Source organism: Garra rufa, chromosome 17 (assembly GCF_049309525.1).
Source record: "Garra rufa chromosome 17, GarRuf1.0, whole genome shotgun sequence".
Lineage (NCBI taxonomy): Eukaryota > Metazoa > Chordata > Actinopteri > Cypriniformes > Cyprinidae > Garra > Garra rufa.
The window spans coordinates 9,045,833-9,068,919 of NC_133377.1; the positions used below are offsets into that span (position 1 = coordinate 9,045,833).

The 23,087-nt window shown below is 37.4% G+C and overlaps 1 protein-coding gene across 1 annotated transcript; it reads left to right on the forward strand.

Annotated features, from left to right (window-relative positions):
* Positions 1–406: 406 nt before the first annotated feature.
* On the forward strand, positions 407–22,601 carry sh3bp5lb (SH3-binding domain protein 5-like, b). Its single transcript, XM_073822275.1, has 6 exons — positions 407–1,054; positions 1,284–1,346; positions 2,840–2,968; positions 16,285–16,446; positions 17,995–18,168; positions 20,056–22,601. Exons 1-6 carry the CDS (start codon positions 809–811, stop codon positions 20,677–20,679), a joined length of 1,398 nt encoding a protein of 465 aa, XP_073678376.1. The 5' UTR covers positions 407–808; the 3' UTR covers positions 20,680–22,601.
* Positions 22,602–23,087: the final 486 nt, after the last annotated feature.

The following is a 23,087-nucleotide window of genomic DNA, read 5'->3' on the forward strand; positions in this document are numbered from 1 at the left end:
GTATGTAAACCTAACACTAGTCATTTTTATAAATGTAACTATTATTTTCTCTTGCGGACTATGTAAACATATTTTGTGAAATATCTCATTCAGGTCAGTACTAAAAAAAGTAACATGCATTTTGCATGATCCCTCAATTCGGTAAAATAATTAACATTTTGCAGATTCTGCAAGGTGTAAGTTATGTAAACTTTTGACTTTAACGGTAGTTATATTTGCTAGTACAATGATAATTTCGATTAGCCACCACTGTCATTAAATAAAATGTTACATATACCTTTTAAAGATGACATTTTTAATATAGTTATTTTACAGTAATAACAACAACTGGAGTAACCAGGCGGAAACTTTCCATGGTTTCCATGGAAAATGTTAGTAATGACCATTCTGGATCAAAACAAAAAGGCAGCTAGAGAGAGAAGGAGAAACAGGGATGGTAAGAAATAACGGATATAACTACAAACACAACCAGGGACAATAACAGTGCCTGTCTATATGTCTGCCTGGAGCTGTCGCTGTATTTATGAGCCCTGAGTGAGCACTGCTGTCTGGAGAGAGAGGCTGTGATTTCTGCAGTTAGCCGTGAAGCTAACGGTTCAGCCCGGGTCATTCTGCGCTGTCAGCTCCGCTGTGTGACGCTACCGCTGCAAACAACACGCCTGCGCCGTTAAATGCCTCTGATTCACCGATTATGTAGCACTTCACCGGCACATTCTCGGGTAAATATATATTTATAGGCATGGCAAACATTTAAGCACGCATATATTTTGATATACAACAGCAAAACGGGTCATTCTCAAGGCCACGGATGGAACCGGGGCGGCAGCGTGAGAACCCCCCCGGATCTGGGGAGCCCGAAACAGGGGAGTGGAGAGAGGAGAGCGCCGGGGTGGAGACTGGGGAGAGGGAAGACACCCTGAAAAACAGAAGCGGGGATGGAGGAAACGAGGAAATTACGAGCAAAACCGAAAACACTGAAGTGGCGGAGAAAGATAAGGCTGAGTTTGATGAAGATGAGGGACAGTATGAGGAAGAGCTGGACCCCAGGATTCAGGTATTAGGATTTGGACCCAAAATAAACTTGATATTGTTACTATGACTGTGAATTCTGTGAAATGTAATACATATCATTCACTTTTCGCTTGTTATAATTGCTAAGTGTTATAATATGATTTGTTTGTCTGTGATTTTACTGGTTTCATATATTTTTGACTCTTATTCAATGCTTGTATTAATAGTAAATGAATGTCAACTATCTTCCCTCCCTGTTTTGCATTTATCAGGAGGAGCTGGAACACTTGAATCAGGCTAGTGATGAAATCAACAGACTGGAACTACAGCTGGATGTGAGTAATACATACTACACTAAGGTTGTGTCTCAAAATCTAGTGAGCTGACTTCTTATACAGTATCTTTAGGAGTTAAGGGTACACATCCTGATTCAAAATGCACAGGTGATGTCCTTAAAGGAGTAGTTCACTTTCAGAACAAAAAATTACAGATGATGTACTCACCCCCTTGTTATCCAAGATGTTCATGTCTGTCTTTGTTCAGTCGTAAGGAAATTATGTTTTCTGAGGAAAACATTTCAGGATTTCTCTCCATATAATGGTCTTCTATGGTGCCCCCGAGTTTAAACTTCCAAATTGCAGCTTCAAATGGCTCTAAACGATCACAGCCGAGGAAAGAAGGGTCTTATCTAGCAAAACGATCAGTTATTTTCTGAAAAAAATTACAATTTATATACTTTTTAACCTCAAATGCTCGTCTTGTCTAGCTCTGTGTGTACTCCGTGTAGAGATTAAAAAGTATATAAACTGTAAATGTTTTAAGAAAATAATCGATCGTTTCGCTAGATAAGACCCTTCTTCCTCGGCTGGGATCATTTAGAGCCATTTGAAGCTGCATTTAAACTGCATTTTGGAAGTTCAAACTTGGGGGCACCATAGAAGTCCATTATATGGAGAGAAATCCTGAAATGTTTTCCTCAAAAAACATAATTTATTTACGATAGAACAAAGAAAGACATGAACATCTTGGATGACAAAGAAGTGAGTACATTATCCGTTAAATTTTTGTTTCTGAAAGTGAACTACTCCTCCTTTAAAATAAGACACAGCCTTCTATTTTAAACAATATGGAAACCTGGACAACAAAACCAAGCATAAGTGTCCATTGTTTTTAAATTTAGATTTAAACATTAGTAAGCTGAATATAATTGAAATAAGCTTTCCATTGATGTATGGCTTGTTAGGATAGAACATTATTTGGCCGAAATACAACTATTTGAAAAGCTGGAATCTGAGGGTGCAAAAAAATCTAAATATTGAGAAAATCGCCTTTAAAGTTGTCCAAATAAAGTTATTAGCAATGCATACTACTAATCAAAAATGAAGTTTTGATATATTTACTGTAGGAAATTTACGAAGTATCTTCATGGAACATGATCTTTACTGAAAGCATAAAAGAAAAATCAATAATTTTGTCTCATAAAATGTATTTTTGGCTATTGCTACAAATATACCCGTGCTACTTAAGACTGGTTTTATAGTCCAGGGTCACATATAATGTCTTCCCATTATATTTGGTTACGCTAGTTGATAGTTATGATCACAGTTTTTGTTTCTATTGTGTTTTACATAATATTAACTTAAAATTCATTTAAAATAATAAAAAAAGAGAGAAATCTGGTTGGAGTCAGCCATTTGTGAGCCATGTTTTGGTTGTGAACCAATAAATTAGAGTGTTAATGTATGTATTGTTTACATATTTTATTTGTCATGCCAAGCTGAGCATTGTTTTTCTCACTCTTTCTTATCTCTGTCTAACACTTATTTAGGAAGCGAGATCCAGCTACAGGAGGATCCTTACCGACTCAGCACGCAAACTCAACGCTCAGGGCTCTCAGCTGGGAGCCTGCATTGAGAAAGCCAGACCTTACTATGAAGCCCGTAGACTTGCTAAAGAGGTGTGTATGTGTTGTAGAGAACATAATATTTGTGCCTCATATCTACTCAGATGAGGTCAAGATGTTGTTGTAGTTTGCTGATTCATTTCCAGTCTCTCATTATTGTGAAAAGTCCTCCCTGCTGAACGAGAAAATCTTTCTCGGTGCAGTGATCATGATGGTGAAAGAAAGAGTGTATTAATGTGATTAACCCTGATAACATGAGATGTGATTTGCACATCACTTTTCATTAGCATTTTGCAGCCAATTTCGAATATGTAATTGGACTGATGAAAATCGTTTAGCTGAGGCTATCGAGAGTAATTGAAAACAATTGAACCAACACTGAATTTAAACTTTGACTTGGTCATCAGCCCCTCTCATGGAAACTGTAAATAAGTTTGAGTGCTGATGAGTAGACAAGCTCAGGAAATGTACATATGAAGTAGTATTAGAGTTAAAAATAGCTGTTTTCTATTTCAATTTGAACCTAATATAAAATATAATTAAATCTCTGATGCAAAGCTGAATTATGTAACTGTTCGTAAGTTCTTTATTTGCCAAATGACGGTAATTTTCTGCAAATTTGTGGCAGTTGTGGAGGGATTTAGGCAGGTGGATCTAACTTTGAAGGCTGTGCTCTATTGTTATGAATTGTCATTATTATTCCACATTGTGGGTGATTTCATATGCAAGAAAAGCAGCCTGTGAATCACTTGCCAAAGCAGAAAATTGTGCTGTTGCTGCCAGATCTTGATTACCGAAAATCACATTGTTTTTGATGGTAAACTTAATTAAATCAAATGGGGGAAAAAACATTTTAACTGTATATTTTCATGTTTTTTCAAGCAAAGCAAATTTTGAAAGTTCATTGAAAACTTATCTTCATACATATTTGGCTAAGATAAACTGTGTTAAAGGTGCATGCTATTTGGAGGCATGCTTAACCAAAGTAATTATAGTGAAAATTTCTGGGGATTTTTATTGTTCCTTTTTTGCCCCCACATATACATATACACACACATATATATATATATATATATATATATATGAAGATAATAGATAATAAGACGAGGTTCAAGAGGCATCATTGTGGAAAAAATTGTTATTTATGTTTTATTTACATTTGAACAAAAAGTGGCATGTCCAAAATTATTCATACCCTTTTCAATAATCAATAGAAAAGCCTTTATTGGCTATTACAGCAACCTAAAACTTCCTTTATTTCCTGAACAGCTTTTTGCATGTCTCCACTGGTATTTTTGCCCATTTGGCTGGGCCACTGCAAAACGTTCATATTTTTGTCTTCTAACCATTTCTTTACATCTTGGGTCAATGTCGTGCTGAAATGTCCACTGGTGCCCAAGGCCAAGTTTATCTGCAGACTGCCTGATGTTGTTGTTGAGAATTTTGATGTATTGCTCCTTTTTCATGTTGCCATTTATTGTGATTAGGTTCCCTGGTCCACCGGCTGAAAATCAGCCTCCAAAACATTAGGTTCTCACCACCATGTTTGACAGTGGGGATGGTGTTCTTAGGGTTGAAGGCTTCTCTCTTCTTTTTCACAGTGCGGAACATCTTGTATTTTTTAATAATACTTTGCACTGTAGCCACTGGAACTTCAAATCATTTAGATATGGTTTTATAGCCCTTTCCTGACTTGTGAGCAGCCACAATGCGCAGCCGCAGGTCCTCAATGAACTCCTTTGTCTTAGCCATGACTGTCCACAAACCAACAGCAGAGAGCTTCTGTTTTTCACCTGTTGAGTTGATCAGTTGAATCAGGGTAAGGGTAATTAGGACTAACCCCATTTCATCTAAGATGTTCATGACTCCCTTTCTTCAGTTGAAAAGAAATTAGACTTTCTCTAAAAGTTTTTAAAGAAAACATTCCAGGATTTTTCTCCATATAGTAGACTTCAATGGAAATCAACAGGTTGATGGTCCAAAGTTTGCGGTTTCAGTGCCGCTTCAAAGGGCTCTACACGATTCCAACCAAGGAATAAGGGTCTTATCTATTGAAACAATTGGTCATTTTCTTAAAAAAGAAAAAGAAAAAAATATGTACTTTTTAACACAAATGCTTATCTTGCACTAGTTCTGTGATTCTTGTCCGCAACTTCACACAATGTCGACAAGGTCTTTCGGAGTTAGTTAGCATCTGTGTACTTTGGTTCAAAAAGGTAGGGTAAGGTGAAAAACTTCATCACATATTCTCCTCCAACTTATAACAAAATCTTCCAACATTGTTGTTTTACCTTTTTTTGGTAAAAAGAGCATTTAACTTTCTTTGCATGTTTGTATAACGCCTGAGGTTGAGCTAGTGCAAAACAAGCATTTGTGTTTAAAAAGTGTGTACATTTTGTTTTATTTTTTTTTTAGAAAATGAATGATCGTTTCACTAGATAAGACCCTTATTCTTTCTCTGGGATCATGTAGAGCCCTTTAGCCTTTTGAAGCTGCATTGAACCTGCAATTTGGATCTTCAACCAATTGATCCCTTGAAAAGCCCTGTCCTTTTCTCCTCAGAAACCTTAATTTCTTTACTACAGACAAAAGAAGGACATGGACATCTTGACATGGGGATGAGTAAATTACCATGAACTTTTTATTCTGGAAGTAAACTAATCCTTTAATAAATTAGATAGCAAACCCATTTAACACTAGAAGTCCCAGAGAGCAGCCATTTGGCTTTTCTACCTATAAAACCCGCAGGACAGCCGATGGGCTGGAAGGCTTTTAGCTAATATCCTTAATCAGCTGTGAACAGCTGCTTTTGTTATGTAAAAAGGTGGGGCCATGCTGAGCCACTTCAAGGAAACTTGTGTTTCACTTTGCCATCTTAGGAAGAAATCAACACACATGGGTTTTTTCCTTTGTTTCTGAGATTTATTGATAAAAACAGTACAAAATAAAATAAAAAACAAACCAACCATTTGTACACATATTTACAAATAATAATAAAAACCACCGATGACTATAGTTTTCCTGCTAAGCAGTTTTTGCGCAAGTGACAGCGATGTGAAGAAATTGTCCGTGGTAACATTTCTGCCCTTGTCTAGGAATGGTTCCATCAGCCTCATCACTACATTTTCAGACAGTCTCTCTCCACTGGGGCGACTAGGGTCCTTGCCACGATATGGAAGGACATTGCAAATGTACTTGGATTTTAGGTCACAAGCCACCCAAAACTTGATCCCAAACTTGTCAGGTTTAGTTGCAATATACTGCAGGAAATAGCAGCGAGTCTTTGACGGGGAAAGCTGTTCATCAACGGTGATATGTAGACCAGGGTTGTAGGACGTGATGCAGTTGGTGACAAATGATCCCCACACACTGGAAATTGCAGCGAACTTATCAGTCTTTGCTCGATCACTGTGGGTGGACCTGTCATCAAAGCGTAGGTGTCGCATGATGTCTTGGAAGCGGTTTCGCGGCATTGTTCCAATGATATGTGGGTTTCCCAGGTTTGCTGACCAGCAGTCACATAGTGATGGAACCTTGGTAAGCCCCCGCAAGATGACAATTGCAATAAATGCCATTAGTTTAGGGAGGGCCATGAACCAATGAACATGCTCCGTTTCCTGTGCATGTTGAATAGTCCATTCTTGAATGCTATGAAGCATGTCAAGAGTGTTGAAACACAGGAAGCTCTGAAGGCGACTTGAGATACTTTTCCTGGCCTTAGCCGTTGGCTCTCCATCTGCAGCGTACGCTTCGATTGGGGTGAAAGGGAGACGCGTCCCCACCTGTTCTTCACGCCACACTGTGCCATCTTTCGCTGTCTCTGTCAGGTCAGTCCCCAAACGGGCTCTCCTTTTTTGGTTGAGGAGCTGTCTCCTCATCTGCAGTGTGAACAAATTCAAATTGTGAACAATGGAAAAGTCAAATGATATCACAAATGCATGCATAGATACTAATAATAATTCCAGTATCTCCTCCTCTGTATCGGAATAATGTCTGAAATATCTTTCTAAATAAAAAAGATACAACTAAAGCATAAAAATGTCTTGCTAGGTGTACAAACAAAAAAGTGGAAAATACAAAAAAGGCAGAGTAAATATTTATGTCACTCCACTTTGCTTTTTTGGTATTTTCCACTTACTGGTTTCAAATAAAATAGGAAATAATATGAAATGAAACCTAACCTGAAGACAGATCAGACAGCTCTGAGTCCGAATCCGGCTGAAGTTCTATGTCTTGTCCATCCGAGTCACTAGAGTTTACTTCACTCTGGATCATTTCCAAGGCCTGCCGAGTGGTGAATCTTCTCTGCATTTTCTTTCCTTGGAGAGGAGGTTCGTACACCACAGAATTCTTGAGGGCACTGAAGTAGTAGGCTATGTGCAGTGAAATTTTATCCACCTCAGCACAAAAGGATTTACCTCTCATTTGAGAGCAAGCTGCATGCAATTAGATTCTTACCTGTTTACACCTGGGCAAGACCCTACATGCCAATGTGAGACATGGTCAATCAAGTTCTCTGCTTTTAGCAACCCTTCCTCCCCCACACATACAAACAAGCCACCAGCAACCATTCACACACAACCCCCCCAACCCCCCTGCAGATTGCTCAGGTAATGACCACATTTACACATGAATTGATGCTAATGATAGCCAAAAGACTAGCCAGTTAGCAACCGCTTGGCTAAAGGACGGTTAGAAAACTCTGGGACTTCTAGTGTTAAAGAAGTCACTGTTCGCCAGCTCTGATATATATACATCATATATGTGTGTGTATTAGACATCTTGCATACTAAACTTCCTCGAAAATGTTGCTTCTTTAAAATAATCTCCTTTAGAGCGGCGCTGTTTCAGCCATACACATTTAGACAGATAGCTTTGGCATGGCATCATGTCTTGTGCTGTTGTTTGAGCATGTCGCCACAAGCTTTGCATTATTAAAATATATCTCCAGACCTCTATATTCTGTTCTTTTTCTTTGCTCTCCAAACGCAAGGATACATTTTATGTAGCCTCCTCCCTTAGCAATATGTCTATGTCAAGTAGGGTTGGGTATCATTTGAATTTTATCGATTCCGATTCCCATTCCACTTATCGATTCCCAGTTTCGATTCCAATTAGTAAACAACAACAACAACAAAAGTCAAACATTAATATCAAACATGTTTATTTTCAGTGCCATTAGTTTCAGCTCAAATAACAAACAAAAATTATATTCTTTTATTTTGATGTGGTGAACCAACTGCAGATGCTTAGATATGTTGCTCGTGACACCTTGCTTGCAACATATTAGTTTATTACAGGGATTCTCAACCTTTGTTACACCAGTGCCCCCCTCCTTCTTGAGTACATTTTGCAAGGCCCCCCTATGCCTGACATTTCCTCTAAAGGCGTTTATTTTAAAACCTTTTTTTATAACCAAAACATTTGTTTTGCCTTTTTATTTTTCTACTGCATTTTATAAAAAACCCTCAAAATTCAAACAAACTTTAAATTAAAGCTATACTTTTGAATTTAAAAGAAAACCCTCTGCTCAGTTCTAACTTTTTAATGTGTATATACACATATACAGATTTAAAGCTCCTGAATTATTTAATTCAGACATTCTTCACAACTTCAGAGTACTTTTTCTTAAGTAAGTGAACCTCTCAAACATTCAACAGGAAGATGGCAAAAAACACTCACTAAACCTGTCCTTTTTAAGTGGACTGACTGAATATCTACTGTTTGTATTTATTATAAATAAACAAAGTAAACAAATGACTAAATCTGTTTATGCTGGTGCTAATATGTGCATAAACACTACTGACCCAGGACACTCACAAGACAATCATTTTGACAACTACGCAAATATTTAGAAATTTCACGCAAAAATACTATGGAACAGAGCCCCGAAATCATGAATAGTTTGTGCATCAACAGCGGACTTATGCGTGCCTAATGTACGAGTCCGATTTACAAGAATGAATTCATTGGGCACGCGCGAGTTTGTTACTATTACTCTGGTCTTCATTACATTTACATTAGCGCGAGGGTTTGTTTCATGCATGCAGCCATAGCAGCCAAGAGATGAAGTAGATACCTGTCTTCCCGTGGGGCTATAGGTTACTTTAATGCAGGCGAGAGTGGGATGAAATAACATACATTTCTGCTGGAGCGGGCGGGCGTGGGAATAAAAAATCTGTCCTTTGAAGGTCTCTCTAAGATAAAGTTTGCGTGCAGTGGTAGCTTTGTCTTCGGTTTTTACAAAGTGTAGCCACACTTTTGAGCGCTTCCCACGATCCATCTTGTAGTAGACTGATGTTTACATTACCAAGTAAGGTCCTGGCAGATTGCCTGCGCGGAAGGTGGTCGCAGATTGCCAGATGAAAAAATGCACCCAGGAATCGAAACGAGGAATCGAAATTTGAATGTTATAACAAGTATCCGATTCTTTATCTTAAGTATCCGATTCCAGAATCGGAATCGATCTTCGATTCTCAACCCTAGTGTCAAGTGAACCCAAAACCAGCCAAATTATACAGGGCTTTCTTAAAGGGATAGTCCACCCTCATGTTGTTCCAAATCTGTAAAACCTTCATTCCTCTTTAGAACACAAATTAAGATATTTTTAATAAAATCCAAGAGATTTCTGACCCTGCAAAAACAGCAATGCAGCTACCAGAAAAGTAGAAAGGACATAGTTAAAATAGTCCATTGCTGTGTCCAAAATCGCATACTGCTTCAGTAGGTACTACATTTAAATTCAAACGTACTTGATGACCGTAAAAACAGTACGTTCTATATAGTATGAATGGAATTCGGACGTACTACATCCGCCGCGTCTCCACTTTCCGCCATTTTTCGAATAACGACTCCAGGCTGAAGTGTCCATGGTATGCGTACTGCAGAATTCGGGCGGAAGCAGTAGGTCATCTGGGTACTTCTCGCCTACTGTATTTCGAATACTATGAATTCGGACATACTACTCGCCTCACATACTGTTTTTCGCGTTCTATACAGGGAGTGCAGAATTATTAGGCAAGTTGATATTCTTGACATATTTTTTTCCCAAGACCATTTGAATAATTCCAAACCACATCAATCTTAATAACTACTATTCATTTTGTATTTAATTATTTATAATTGTTATATAATTGTCCATGAAGGCTGGAAGTGAAAAACTCCTTATTTTCAGGTGTGCAGAATTATTAGGCACATTTTCTTTTACAGATAAAATGAGCCAAAAAAGAGATTTACCTCAGACTGAAAAGTCAAAAACTATTAAATGCCCATGAGAAGGATGCAATACTAATGCAATACTGCAATTTGCAAAGTTAAGGCATGACCACCGGACAGAAAAACGCTTGTTGCATCTGCATTGTCAGAACAAACAGGTGGAGGAGAAAAGATGCATGTTAATTGCAAACAAAGTAAGAATTAATGTTAAGAATCAGATATGAAACCATCAGGAACCATTTAATCTCCAGTGCCACCGTTTTCCAGAACTGCAACCTACCTTGAGTCTCCAGAAGTGCAATGTGTCAGGTTCTCAGAGACTTTGCTTGGGCAAAAAATCCTAAAAAATGACACTCAATTAATAAGAATAACATTCTGAAGTATTGTCAAATACATAGAGATGTTTTTTTTTCTTGGCTTTATAGACAGATGAGTTGAGAGTGACTCTTGAAGGACCAGCACCACAGTCTCTTGTAGCACTCTTTCAAAAATATATTTTCCAGAATCTGGCAGTAAGTTTTAAGAGTTTATTTTGGTCCCTCTCTGCAAGACAGACATTTCAGGATAGGAGATGGAAAACTGAAGTCCCAAAACTTACTGCCAGATTCTGGAGGATAAACTGGAAAGAGTGCTACAAGAGGATGTGGTGCTGGTCCTTCAAGAGTCACTCTCAACTCATCTGTCTATAAAGCCTAGAAAAAAACATCTCTATGTATTTGACAATACTTCAGAATGTTATTCTTATTAATTGAGGGTCATTTTTTAGGATTTTTTGCCCAAGCAAAGTCTCTGAGAACCTGACACATTGCACTTCTGGAGACTCAAGGTAGGTTGCAGTTCTGGAAAACGGTGGCGCTGGAGACTAAATGGTTCCTGATGGTTTCATATCTGATTCTTAACATTAATTCTTACTTTTTTTGCAATTAACATGCATCTTTTCTCCTCCACCTGTTTTTTCTGACAATGCAGATGCAACAAGCGTTTTTCTGTCCGGTGGTCATGCCTTAACTTTGCAAATTGCAGTATTGCATTAGTATTGCATCCTTCTCATGGGCATTTAATAGTTTTTGACTTTTCAGTCAGAGGTAAATCTCTTTTTTGGCTCATTTTATCTCTAAAAGAAAATGTGCCTAATAATACTGCACACCTGAAAATAAGGAGTTTTTCACTTCCAGCCTTCAAGGACAATTATATAACAATTATAAATAATTAAATACAAAATGAATAGTAGTTATTAAGATTGATGTGGTTTGGAATTATTCAAATGGTCTTGGGAAAAAAATATGACAAGAATATCAACTTGCCTAATAATTCTGCACTCCCTGTATAGTAGGGAAGTATGCAATTTCGGACGCAGCGCATGTGTCATCAGTGGTTCAACCGTAATGTTATGAAGCTATGAGAATACTTTACTGTATGTGTGCAAAGAAAACAACAATAACAACTTTATTCAACAATTTCTTTTCTTGAACCACTGATGTCACTAGGCCTTGAACATATCAGTTGCATTGCTGTCTATGGAGGTGCAGAAAGCTTTCTGATTTCATCAAAAACATATTTATTTGTGTTTTCCGAAGATGAACAAAGGTTTAACAGATTTGGAACAACATGAGGGTGAGTAATTAATGACACGATTACTCATACTGTCCTTTAAGACTGATTAGTTGGCTAGTCATTCAGGCAACACAGTATATTTTGAAAATGTTTTTTGCACATTCCTAATATTAAAGAAAGATCAAATGCCTCTGGCATTTTTGAATTCAGTTCTCATATTTAAGTCTTACACCGTCTGATAGGGATTGCTGAGAAATATAGCATAGTTTTCTGAAAAATGATGTGTGTCTGCTTTTTGTACTGACCTTATGCTTTAAGAAACTCTTTTATAGGCATACCAAGTAATCATTTTACTCCTCCCAAGTGATTTGAATAATCTTCATCAGTGAATGCTGCGCAAAATAAAGGCTAGATTTATAGGCTACAGCAGCAGAATTTGGTTTTCAGTCCTGTTTTGAATGCTAAATACGCTTATATTCACAAACTTCTCAGTTATAAACAAGAACAGCATCCTCATTTTATATTCAGCCTTACCTGTTGAGATTTTCAGGTCTCACAACTGAATGTTGAGAGTGAGTTTAATTAGACTGTACTGTATGAACCGCAATGTAGAGCCAATCGCTTCTGCATTTATTGTTGGTTTATTAAGCTTTGACTTGTGCCTTTCATTTATTACATAATGTGGTTAGGGGTTCAAGCACATAGCGCTGAAACCCTGTTATAATTGTTAGAATGGTTACAGATCAGAGATCTCAATGTAAAACTGATCGTGCAGACCAAACCGTAAGTCGTAGAGACTTGAAACTTGGAGGAATGGTAGTACTCACACTGCCGACAACGTCACCAAGGCTCACTCCGATTGGCCTGACGGCCTGGCTACAGCGATCAGAGCCAAAACAGCGCAGAAAGATTCTCTGGACAGTGATTATTAATAATTATCAAAAAAAGTCAAACTTTTGACTCACTGTCACAAAAGGACCACCAAAACATTTGAAAGGGGCAGGGCTACTTTTAGTACGGAATGAGATATCTTCAGCAAATTCAGAACACTTATATAAGATCTCAATCTGAGGTCACAGGACAAAAATAGTGGAGCTTGGCCTCTTGGTGGCGCTATAAGAGAGAAAGAACATGAACATTAAACATAAAAATTTCTGTGTGTGTGGTCTTGGTCCAAAGTGGCACATGTGTATAAGAAAATTTGCGTATATCAAAAAAAAACTTGGCCAATGAAGTTTGAGCACCTATTAGACATGGTAAACGGAGGCTGATCGGAGCTAAACTCTGTGGGCCTGTTTAACTCATGGCCCAAAGGTTTGAGAAATTTGAAAGAAATCGGCCTTAGGGGCAATATTCTGTTTTTCAAGGGTGTAAATGATTTTACATTTTGCTAATTTTTGTTCGCACATACACACGATATTCGTAATATATGACAGAACTCTTCATTCTGGACAACTGGGCCTCTAGAACCACTGCTGTCAACCAAATAGTTTGTTAAATAATTGAGAAGATGTTAAAAACCTATTTTTGTGAACTAGTCATAGGTTTTTGGCCTAATCTCAAAAAATCACTGCATTACAATTCTCTGGACTCTCTAGGTCGATAATTATCAAAAAATGTTGAAATTCACCCTTTGGGATGCTATAATAGGGTTGTTTAGAAAAGGGGCCTGTCATAGTTCATAAAATCCTATGAAGCCTAAAGGAAAACTCAAAACCTCACAAAACCTGGTGAACACATGCAACAGATAATTCTAAACAAAAATTCTAAATTCTTAAAGGTCCACTGAAGTGCCTTGAAACACGCAGCGTTATTCTATGTGGTGACGTACTTTTAACTGAAACAAAAACATATCGCCCAGCCCCGCCCACTAATTTTGAATAGCCAATAGCGTTCCATTTATATCTGCTCGGGGAAGAGCCGTTGAGCTCGGTAAAGCCGCATTTGTAAGCTTATGACAGCCACAGACTAATAAATTACCCCACAAATTCAATATGAAACTTTGTCTGTGAAAAAAACTGCGTCTCTCTGGTCAGCCTAGGGTCCGAGATATGCCAAAAAAATAATCGGCACTACCAACCTTTCCACACATAAACAAACAGTGTTCCAACCAATCAGCTTCAGGGGTTTGGTGTTGTGGACTTTCCTACTGGTGCTGGGATGTGAGGGAAGCGGAGCGAAAGTCCACAACACCAAACCCCTGACGCTGATTGGTTGGAACACTGTTTGTTTATGTGTGGAAAGGTTGGTAGTGCCGATTGTTTTTTTGGCATATCTCGGACCCTAGGCTGACCAGAGAGACGCGGTTTTTTCACAGACAATTTATGGGGCAGGCAGCGAGCGGATCGTGATGAAAGGTCAGCTGAATTTGACACTTTATGTTTCAGGCTAGAAATCGCTGATACAACCTTTAAGGCTAATATATTCATACTAAAAGCCAAAAAACTTTAATTTTGATTTCAGGGGGACTTTAAAGCATGCAAACTTTCAAAGGTGCCATAGAATGGAAAACTGTGTTTAGCTTGGCATAGTTGAATAATAACAGTTCAGTACATGGACATGACATACTGTTAGTCTCAAACACCACCATTTCCTCCTTCTTATATAAATCTGGTGTTTGCAAAAGACCACCGGAAAATAGGTCAATTCCAACATAACACCGACTATTACACAATAGTCGGGATCGTTAATAGTTACGCCCCCAACATTTGCATAGCTCAATCATCAGTAACGTCAGTACATCAGTAAAACCACTGAAGGGACACGGTTAGCTTAATGCTAGCGGTAGCCTGTACATAAGGTTTTACTTACCACATAAACGGAGAGATGAGTGCACTGATGATGGCCAGTGGTTTACAAATCCTGAGCATCACTAAAGCATCAAAACTTGTGTGGTAAGTCCTTCTTACATTATACTACTTCGCTGCAGTATAACGTTACACAGAGCACATGTGATCACAGTAATGAGAGAAAAAAATGTCCTCCATGTGTTTCCTTACAGCTGTGTGAGCAAGCCACTCTGTGAGACAGCCAATCAGAGCAGAGCTCCTCATTATTATACAGGAACCTTCCAAATAAGGCAATAACAGCATTTCATTCTAGGGACAAATCCTAGGGTTTTAAATGGACCTGTAAAACCGTTTCTGCAGATTTTTTGCCCTTTCCTATGCCATATACCTTCTATGTAGATATCAGAGAACAATGCATTCGATGGCACCTTTAAGGAGATCGGACCACAGCTGGCACTATAACAGTCATAAACGTTACAAAACATAATATTTCTATGGTAAATTACCTGTATCATATGTGCTTAAATGGCTTAAAGTGCTTAAACCCCAGTAATCACTGCTTGCAACCATATATTTCTTTTTGCGAAGGTTACGTTGGAAATGTATTAGGTTACAAATTACAGTTACTCTATTTAAAATGTAATGAGTAGTGTAACTATTTCAGTTGCTATATTAATGTAGCAGATTATATTTGATTACTTTTTGATTACTTTTCTTAATTTCAAACAAATGTTTTCAACTGTTAATCATTTTCAAACATTTAAACCAGGCAGGGTTAATCTTACAGTATACTTAACACTAATTACAACACTAGACTTTTCTCTTGAATTAAGATTATAATTTCATTTTAAAGCACCGGAAAATACAAAACAGACTTTAGCATCCCTTTTCACTTTGAGATCGTTCTGAGGTTAAATACAGATGATTTAAAATAATAACAAGAAATAGTAATTAATACAAGAAATCAGATATACCCCCCTGTGTAATCGGTAACATTTTCAGTAGTAACTATAATTTAATTACACATTTTTTTCTCAGTAACTGTAACCGATTAGTTACATTTATTTTGTAATTAAATTTCATTATGTTGTTAAAATGTAACTATTTACTTCTTAACATTGTTTATTTCAGGCAACCAAAATCTGAAGCGGTTTACAGGTGATATCCATGGCTATCACAATAAAAAAAGGCTCTTAACTCCAGACATTTATTCATACAGACATCATTCGATCCCCTCCTGTAAACTGAACATTTGAAGAGTCTGCTAGTTAATGCAATTGTCGATGTGAACACAGCCAAGTAGGATATCATCCTAGGCGAGGATGCCATATTTCCAGCAAGTTATCCCAATGAAATATGGCCTGCCATTCTCGGTTCCTGACTTTTATTGATTGGTTTGGGTGTTCTGATCTGTGCACAGCAATTTTCACTGACAGCAAGCCAGGCTTTTTCAGCTAAACGGTTTTCAGATCCAGCCTTGTTAGCTTTACAGTCTTCAACTGCTATTGGCCATTATTTAAAGTGGATGGTTTATGGTTTGTGGTTTGTAAAGCGCTATAGGGAGCACTCTCTTGCATTTTCTTTTATTACGTGAAAAAATAATATTGCTTTAGAATTGTTACATTCTTCCATACTAATTCCACATCCTAGCTAGCGTTTTATTACGTAATATAAATTTAGAAAGGATTTGCGGTGCCATTCACTTTATGGCTCTCTGTAAGGTCAGCATCCCTTCCTCTGATTGGCTGCATGTTTACAGAGCTGAGTGATTGATTGCTCTATATGAAATATGATGGATGACCTTACCCACAGGCTCAACAGGAGACCCAGAAGGCAGCGCTGAGGTACGAGAGGGCTGTCTCCATGCACACGGCTGCCAGAGAGATGGTTTATGTGGCTGAGCAAGGTTTATTGGCTGACAGGAACACATTGGACCCTACCTGGCAAGAGATGCTAAACCACGCCACAGCCAAGGTACGACACCGTGACTCTGCACTGCTCTTTGATAATTACGCCAATAGGCGGTGGCATAAATTTGCTCGAAAACACAAGTGCTCTTAGGTTTACAACAGGTCTTAATTGCTAAAATCAATCCTTCATGGTCACAATTTTAGGTTTTGCTTGTTAAATCTTAATGTCTCTTTTTTAAATGTGCACAGCTGGTTAGTGTGGATTTTAATGGCAGTGTGGCTTTGATTGTCACAGTGGGAGCAATCAATAATGCTGATGAATGCACACCTACACTTAAAGATCAAGGTTACATGTCTTCATTTATATTTTATTCAAGCCCTGCCAGTACAATGGAGCAGCACTTCTTCGATGTGAAATCATCCCACAGTTTTTGTTTCCAGTTGGGTTGTCACCAAAACTTCAATAGTCGATAACAATGCCAGGGAAATTTGAAGAAGCACAGAATATACTATTAAATCACTCCTTTATTACAATCATTGCCTCAGGTTTTTCACTTTAATAAATTAAAGAGCAAATTACATGCAAAATAGCAATTTATAAGTTAAGTAAACACTGATTCAGGTTTATAAATTAATAATTCAAGTAAACAGTCAGTAGTAAAGTAGAGAAAAAATACAAATAACAGTGCTTGAAGTTTTCAAATTAATCGTTCATGCAATAGAATTGCAACAATAGAACAAAGATACAAATTAAATTAACAATGCCTCAAGTTTTTTAATTAATCATTTGACTAACCAGTCACTAATAGAAAATATCAAAGAAACAAATTACAACAGAACAAAAACATTGGATGTGCCTGGTCTTATTGTGAATGATTTATTGGCACATGTTAATCCAAAGAATAAAATTGTCTTTCTTATCTTTAATCCAAATGTAATAACTTTCTCTACAATTACTTTTTTTCTTGATGTCAGTCAGGCCGAATGGCTTTCTGGATAGCCAGATTGCTATTTTAGCAAACTTACATTCACTCTGGCTACATTCTGTTTTAAAATGCCCACTTTTAACAATTTATCCAGTTCCCCAATAAGTAAAAAATTGCTTTTTTCCCTTACTTTGAAATGCATCACATTACAGAAATAAAATGGGTTGTTTAGCCAATTTGTGTTGACTTAAAGCAAACAATAAAGTTTTCAATTTGCTCTACCATTTTAGTAAACAGCCAGAAATTAAATATAGAATAAAGAAACACATTACCAGTTATAGAACAACAACAAAAAAACAATGGAACAAATAGAGTTGCACAAACCGAAATGCAAGTAAATATATTGGACATTCACACTGAATTTAATTTTCTTTAACCATTAGTATCAACCGCATACTAAAGTACCATACCTTTCACAATCCAGAATGTTATGTTCCTCTAAAGGAAAAAAAGAGTAATCTAAGTTTCTACAAACTTTTAAGAATACTCTGTTGTTGACAGGGTTGATGCGGTATTGACTTGTCAAGTCTTTGTATGAATGATACTGAAAGATAAGAGAATAAATTCGATTAAATGTCTTTTGAAACCAGAACAGGATATCACATCTGACTTGTTGCTGTTTTCAGGTGAACGAGGCAGAAGAGGAGCGTTTGAGGAGCGAGAGGGAGCATCAGCGTGTCACTCAGCTTTGTCAGGAAGCAGAAGCGCGTGTGCAGACTTTGCAGAAGGCTCTTAAGAGGGTCATTATCAAGTCCAAGCCTTATTTTGAGCTCAAGGCTCAGTTCAACCACATCTTAGAGGTATGCATCGGAGACTGGCCTCTGTTGTAAAGGTATTCAAGGTCTGCAGGCCATATCGATTTAAGTAAGTAAATGAAATGCAAACTAGGGGTGGGCAGAATGAATAGAAACTTGACTTGTAGCAGAAAACTATTAATTTTAGGAGTTTTTAGTCTGTTACATTTTGTAAAGAAAAAGAAGTATACAGTGGAGATCAATCTATAAATACTTTTTTTTGCTTTAATATTGTTCATCTTCATCTCTTCAAATTTGAAGGAATATTAGCTGTAGGTATACCACAACATTTTAGAGGGTTAAAGATATTAATTCACCCTGCATTGTAACTATATAGGAGGCCCAACTCCTGCTGCAGAAAACATCCCTAAAACCATGACACTTCATCCTCCACCTTTAACTGAATTCTTTACTTGGGCTTCAGCCAAACAAAATGTTTCCCATCAGACCCAAATAAATTAAACTTGCTCTCACCAGTGAACTTTGGACCAGCTCTCCTCTCTCCATGTAACATGCTCCTCAGCAAAGGTGAGCTTAGTCTTTTGATTCTTTCTGATGATGAAAGATTTGGTCACTGCAGAGTGTGCTTTCACTTTGACTTCGCAAGCAATTCCAGCTGCAGTGCTGAACCGATTCCCCATTGAGAGTCTCTGCATTATCCTATCTCCTCGTGCATTTGTCTTACGTGGATGACCGGCCTTTTGGGGGTACTTGAATGAATTAGTGTCATTGTAAAGGTACAATACATTTAAGAAATCACAGATTTGGAACACCCAACTTCTCTTGCAATGGCTAAAAGTCTCAACCCTTTGACCATCATCTAGACAACCTCCTGTCTAGTCGTTTTAGTTTTTATACTGTGCTTTAGAATACATTTATGAAATATGCTTAAAAAACTGTCCTTCTACTTCTGTTAAGGTAACTTCAAATAGGACTAAGCATCTTAAAATTTAGGAAATTGTTGTCTGATATTGATCTCTGTGATCTCCAGCCATTTCATTATTTCACTGTTCTTAGCTTCAAGAAACTTGCTTTAACTGCTTTGAGATGCTTGCAGGGAAGGAACTTAATGTTGCTGAAGGTAGTTCTGATTAGGGTTGTTCCAATTCCGATACTGGTACTTGAACCCACGTACCGATCCGATACCATTTTCTCAAACAATACCCAAGTTATTCCTGCTAGCAAATCAGAGGCCAATTCTTCGAAGAAGAAATACAAATGTGCTAGCAGTATGTCTGCTGTTCGGCAGTATCTTCAGACTGGACCAACCAGCCAATAAAACTGCGACATGTCTCATATGTAGGGCCTTATGATTTCCGCGATGCAGAAAACACAGACGGAATCGCAGAATCTAGTCATAAAACGGAATTTACAGTTTAACACGGAATGTCACGGAGTTTGGATGCAATAATCAAAAGTAGTCATTACACTTAAATCAAATCGCGATATGGACTAATATCAAGCCGCAAAACGTAAATATTTATGAATTATGTGTGCCTCTGTGTTAATAACTGGTGCAGATGCGTGGTTTTGTTTACTACACGTACTGAAGCGACAACTTCCTGTCCTGTCGTTTTAGTTTTTATGCTGTGCTTTAGAATACATTTATTAAATATGCTTAAAAACTGGCCTTCTACTCATGTTAAGGTAACTTCAGATAGGATTAAGCATCTTGAAATTTAGGGAATTGTAAGTTGTCTAATTTTGATCTCCACTGTACAGTTTTTGCCAGTTATTGTCCATAACATGAAAATAATTGGGTTGAATTTCAATATTAGAAAATTTTGTATTTTTCTGATTGGATGATCCTCTGTTTATGTGATTACTATAATGTCATTAATATGTTTAATGCATGAACATGACAAATTGTCTTTTTATCCATTGTTTTAACAGGAGCACAAGTCGAAAGTCGTTCATCTGGAGGAACGGGTGGCGAAGGTGAAGACACGATATTCTGTCGCCCTCCGCAACCTTGAGCAAATCAGCGAGCAGATCCATGCGCAAAGGGGGCGCATTCGTGCCGCCAGAGAGCGCAGCCGAGCCCGTGGTGGGCGGAGCTCTCCGGTGGGGGCGGAGTCTGAGGGTATAATCCAGGCTGGGGCGTACGCAGGCGTGGTGGCCAATCCTTTAATGGATAATGACTGGGCCGATCAAGAGAAAACCAGGCAGTGGGTGGAGAAACACAGGGAGGCGGGGTGGGGCCAGAGAGAGAGGGTAGAGAAGGCGGGGTCAGACTCCATGTCAGTCATCAGCCTGCAAACCATCGCCTCCGACCTGGAGAAGTTCGATTCTGTGGAGCACTTGGGCAACCTGAGTGACGTGGGAAGTATTATAGGTGAGGAGAAGGAGGCAGAGAGTGAGAGAGGATTTAGGGTGGACGATAGAATAGTGGAGAGAGAGGTGGCGAACCACTCGAGACAGGATGCGGAGAAAGGTGCCTCAGGGACGGACAGACAGCAGAGAGATAGAGAGCGTGAGAGCTTTGTGAAGCAGCACCACAGAAGTGTTAGTTTGTGAGGAAATAGGAAATTAGAGTTGCCTGTTACTCCACCCCAATCTTGGAGGGCTAAAGCTTGCCTGCGGGCTTCCAGGCGAGGATCTCAACTGACTACAAATGAATCTGACTGAAAACACTCTGCGTTTGCTTAAAGGTGAAGTGTGTAATTTCAACGCCCCTTGTGGTGTCTAATGGAATTGCAAAAACAAAGAGGTTTTCCAAAACACTTTTCGCCATTGGTTAAACAAACAGATGAGTCAGTCCACAAACTTATGTCACTGGTTGAGCCAATGATGCTTTGTCGGGCTGGTCGAGATGCTCAAAAAAAAAGTGTTTACACTTTTCGAGGAAATTAACATCATTACTTAATTATTGCTGCGCATAAAGTTAGGAGAATATCAACAAAAATTACACACTTCATCTTTAATGGCACTAACTATGGAAGCCCGTTTCACCCGATTTGGAGTGCTTAAAATGGACCTTCCCAAAATCACTTCTCCTGATTCACAAATGCGTCAAACCTCAAATTTAATAATAAAAGTAATTTAGCAAAATTGAATTACGAATTTGCCGCTGAAATCTTTCACTACTTTTTTTTTTTGCAGGTGTTCCAATATATATTTGAAGTATCTTCTGCTTACCAAGCCTGCATTTATTTGATATAAAGTACTATTTTGCATTTTTATTATTTAAAACTGCTTTTCATTTGAGTATATTTTACAATGTAATTTATTTCTGTGATCAAAGCTAAATTTTCAGCATCATTACTCCAGTCTTAAGTGTCACATGATCCTTCAGAAATCATTGTAATATGCTGATTTGCTTTTCAAGAAACATTTATAATAATAATAATTATTATTATTATTATTATTTAAAACAGTTGAGTAATTTTTTTAGGATTCTTTCATGAATAGAAATATCCAAAGATCAGCAGTCAGTATACTTTAAAAAAAATAAATTATAGAAATTAATACTTTTATTTAGAAAGGAAGCTTTAAATCGATCAAAAGTGATAATAAAAACATTTATAATGTTACAAAATATTTCTGTTTCAGATAAATGCTATTCTTCTGAACTTTCTATTCATCCAAAAACCTGAAAGAATTCTACTCAGATGTTTTCAACATAACAATAATAATGTTTTATTTATTAGATTTTTTATTTATTGTTGTTATTTATTAGAATGATTTCTGAAGAAACATGTGACTAAAATAATGATGCTGAAAATTCAGCTTTGAAATCAGTTATAAAGCACATTTAAAAAAATATTATAATAAAAAACAGTTATTTTAAATGGTAAAAAAATATTTCAGAATTTTACAGTTTTTTGGATCAAATAAATGCAGGCTTGGTGAAGCAGAAGAAACTTCTTTAAAAAAGCAGAACTGTTCAAAACAAACTGATAGTATATATACATATATGTGTGTGTGTGTGTGTGTGTGTGTGTGTGTGTGTGTATATATATATATATATATATATATATATATATATATATATATATAATATTATTATTATTATTATTATTATTATTATTAAATGGTGAAAACTGGCTTCCATAACTAACAGCCTTACCGCATGGTTCAAATGAGTGAAAAGCTCCTCGAGGGGTGATGACTAAGATTCAGAAATTATAATGAATCCATTTTGGACATAAGAAATACAGTAATCCAGAGAAAAGAGGGTATTAACAAACCTATTAACACACCTACTCTGATTGACGTGGCATTATTGTAACACTGCACTATAGCGGAGGGGGTTCAGATGTTCTCTGCAAATTAATGAATAACAATAAGGAGAGGGGGGGTTGAGGTGGTATTTTAGTCAGTCCGCAGGGATTTGTAGTTCTCACGCTCTGATCTTGTCTTTTCTTGGATACTGTTTGTCTCTCTGTCAGGGAACAGGGGGAAAAAGATAGAAAAGACACTTCACACAATGCAAGAGAGAGGGAAAACAAGTGAGAAATGGATTGAAGATGGAAGATCAAACTCACATCTCTTTCTATTACCTCGGAAAAAGGGAAATGCTCTGACAATGGAGGTCTGTGGGTACAGTTGTAGACTTCCCTGACAGGCTTCCATTGTTGGTCTGTAACTTTAAACATGTTTTTTGTTTGTTTAGGAGAATAGAATTCAACCTGACTCAAAGTCTTTTCCGTGGTGATAGATAATATAACACGGTTGCATAACCTGGAATATTTTTTTATTATATTGCTGTATTTGGTTCCCATCTCCAGGTCTCACTCGGCTGGAATGTTTAGTTTTTATTTTTATATTTTAATTTGGCTGTCAGTTGGTATTGTTTTGCACAACATGTTACGTTAAGTTCTAGGTCATCAATTTGTGACATTTAAGATTTTAGATCTAGAGTACTGTTTTTATTGATTTTTATTTTTTTTATCTGTTTGAGAGATTTAGGTCAGTCCATGAAC

Bases quoted from the DNA above. Each gene is read 5' to 3' on its own strand.
- sh3bp5lb (XM_073822275.1), top strand. From the start codon at position 809: ATGGAACCGGGGCGGCAGCGTGAGAACCCCCCCGGATCTGGGGAGCCC. The intron at 1,055-1,283 runs GTATTAGGATTT...TGCATTTATCAG, and splicing joins AGCTGGACCCCAGGATTCAG to GAGGAGCTGGAACACTTGAA. The intron at 18,169-20,055 runs GTATGCATCGGA...TTGTTTTAACAG, and splicing joins AGTTCAACCACATCTTAGAG to GAGCACAAGTCGAAAGTCGT.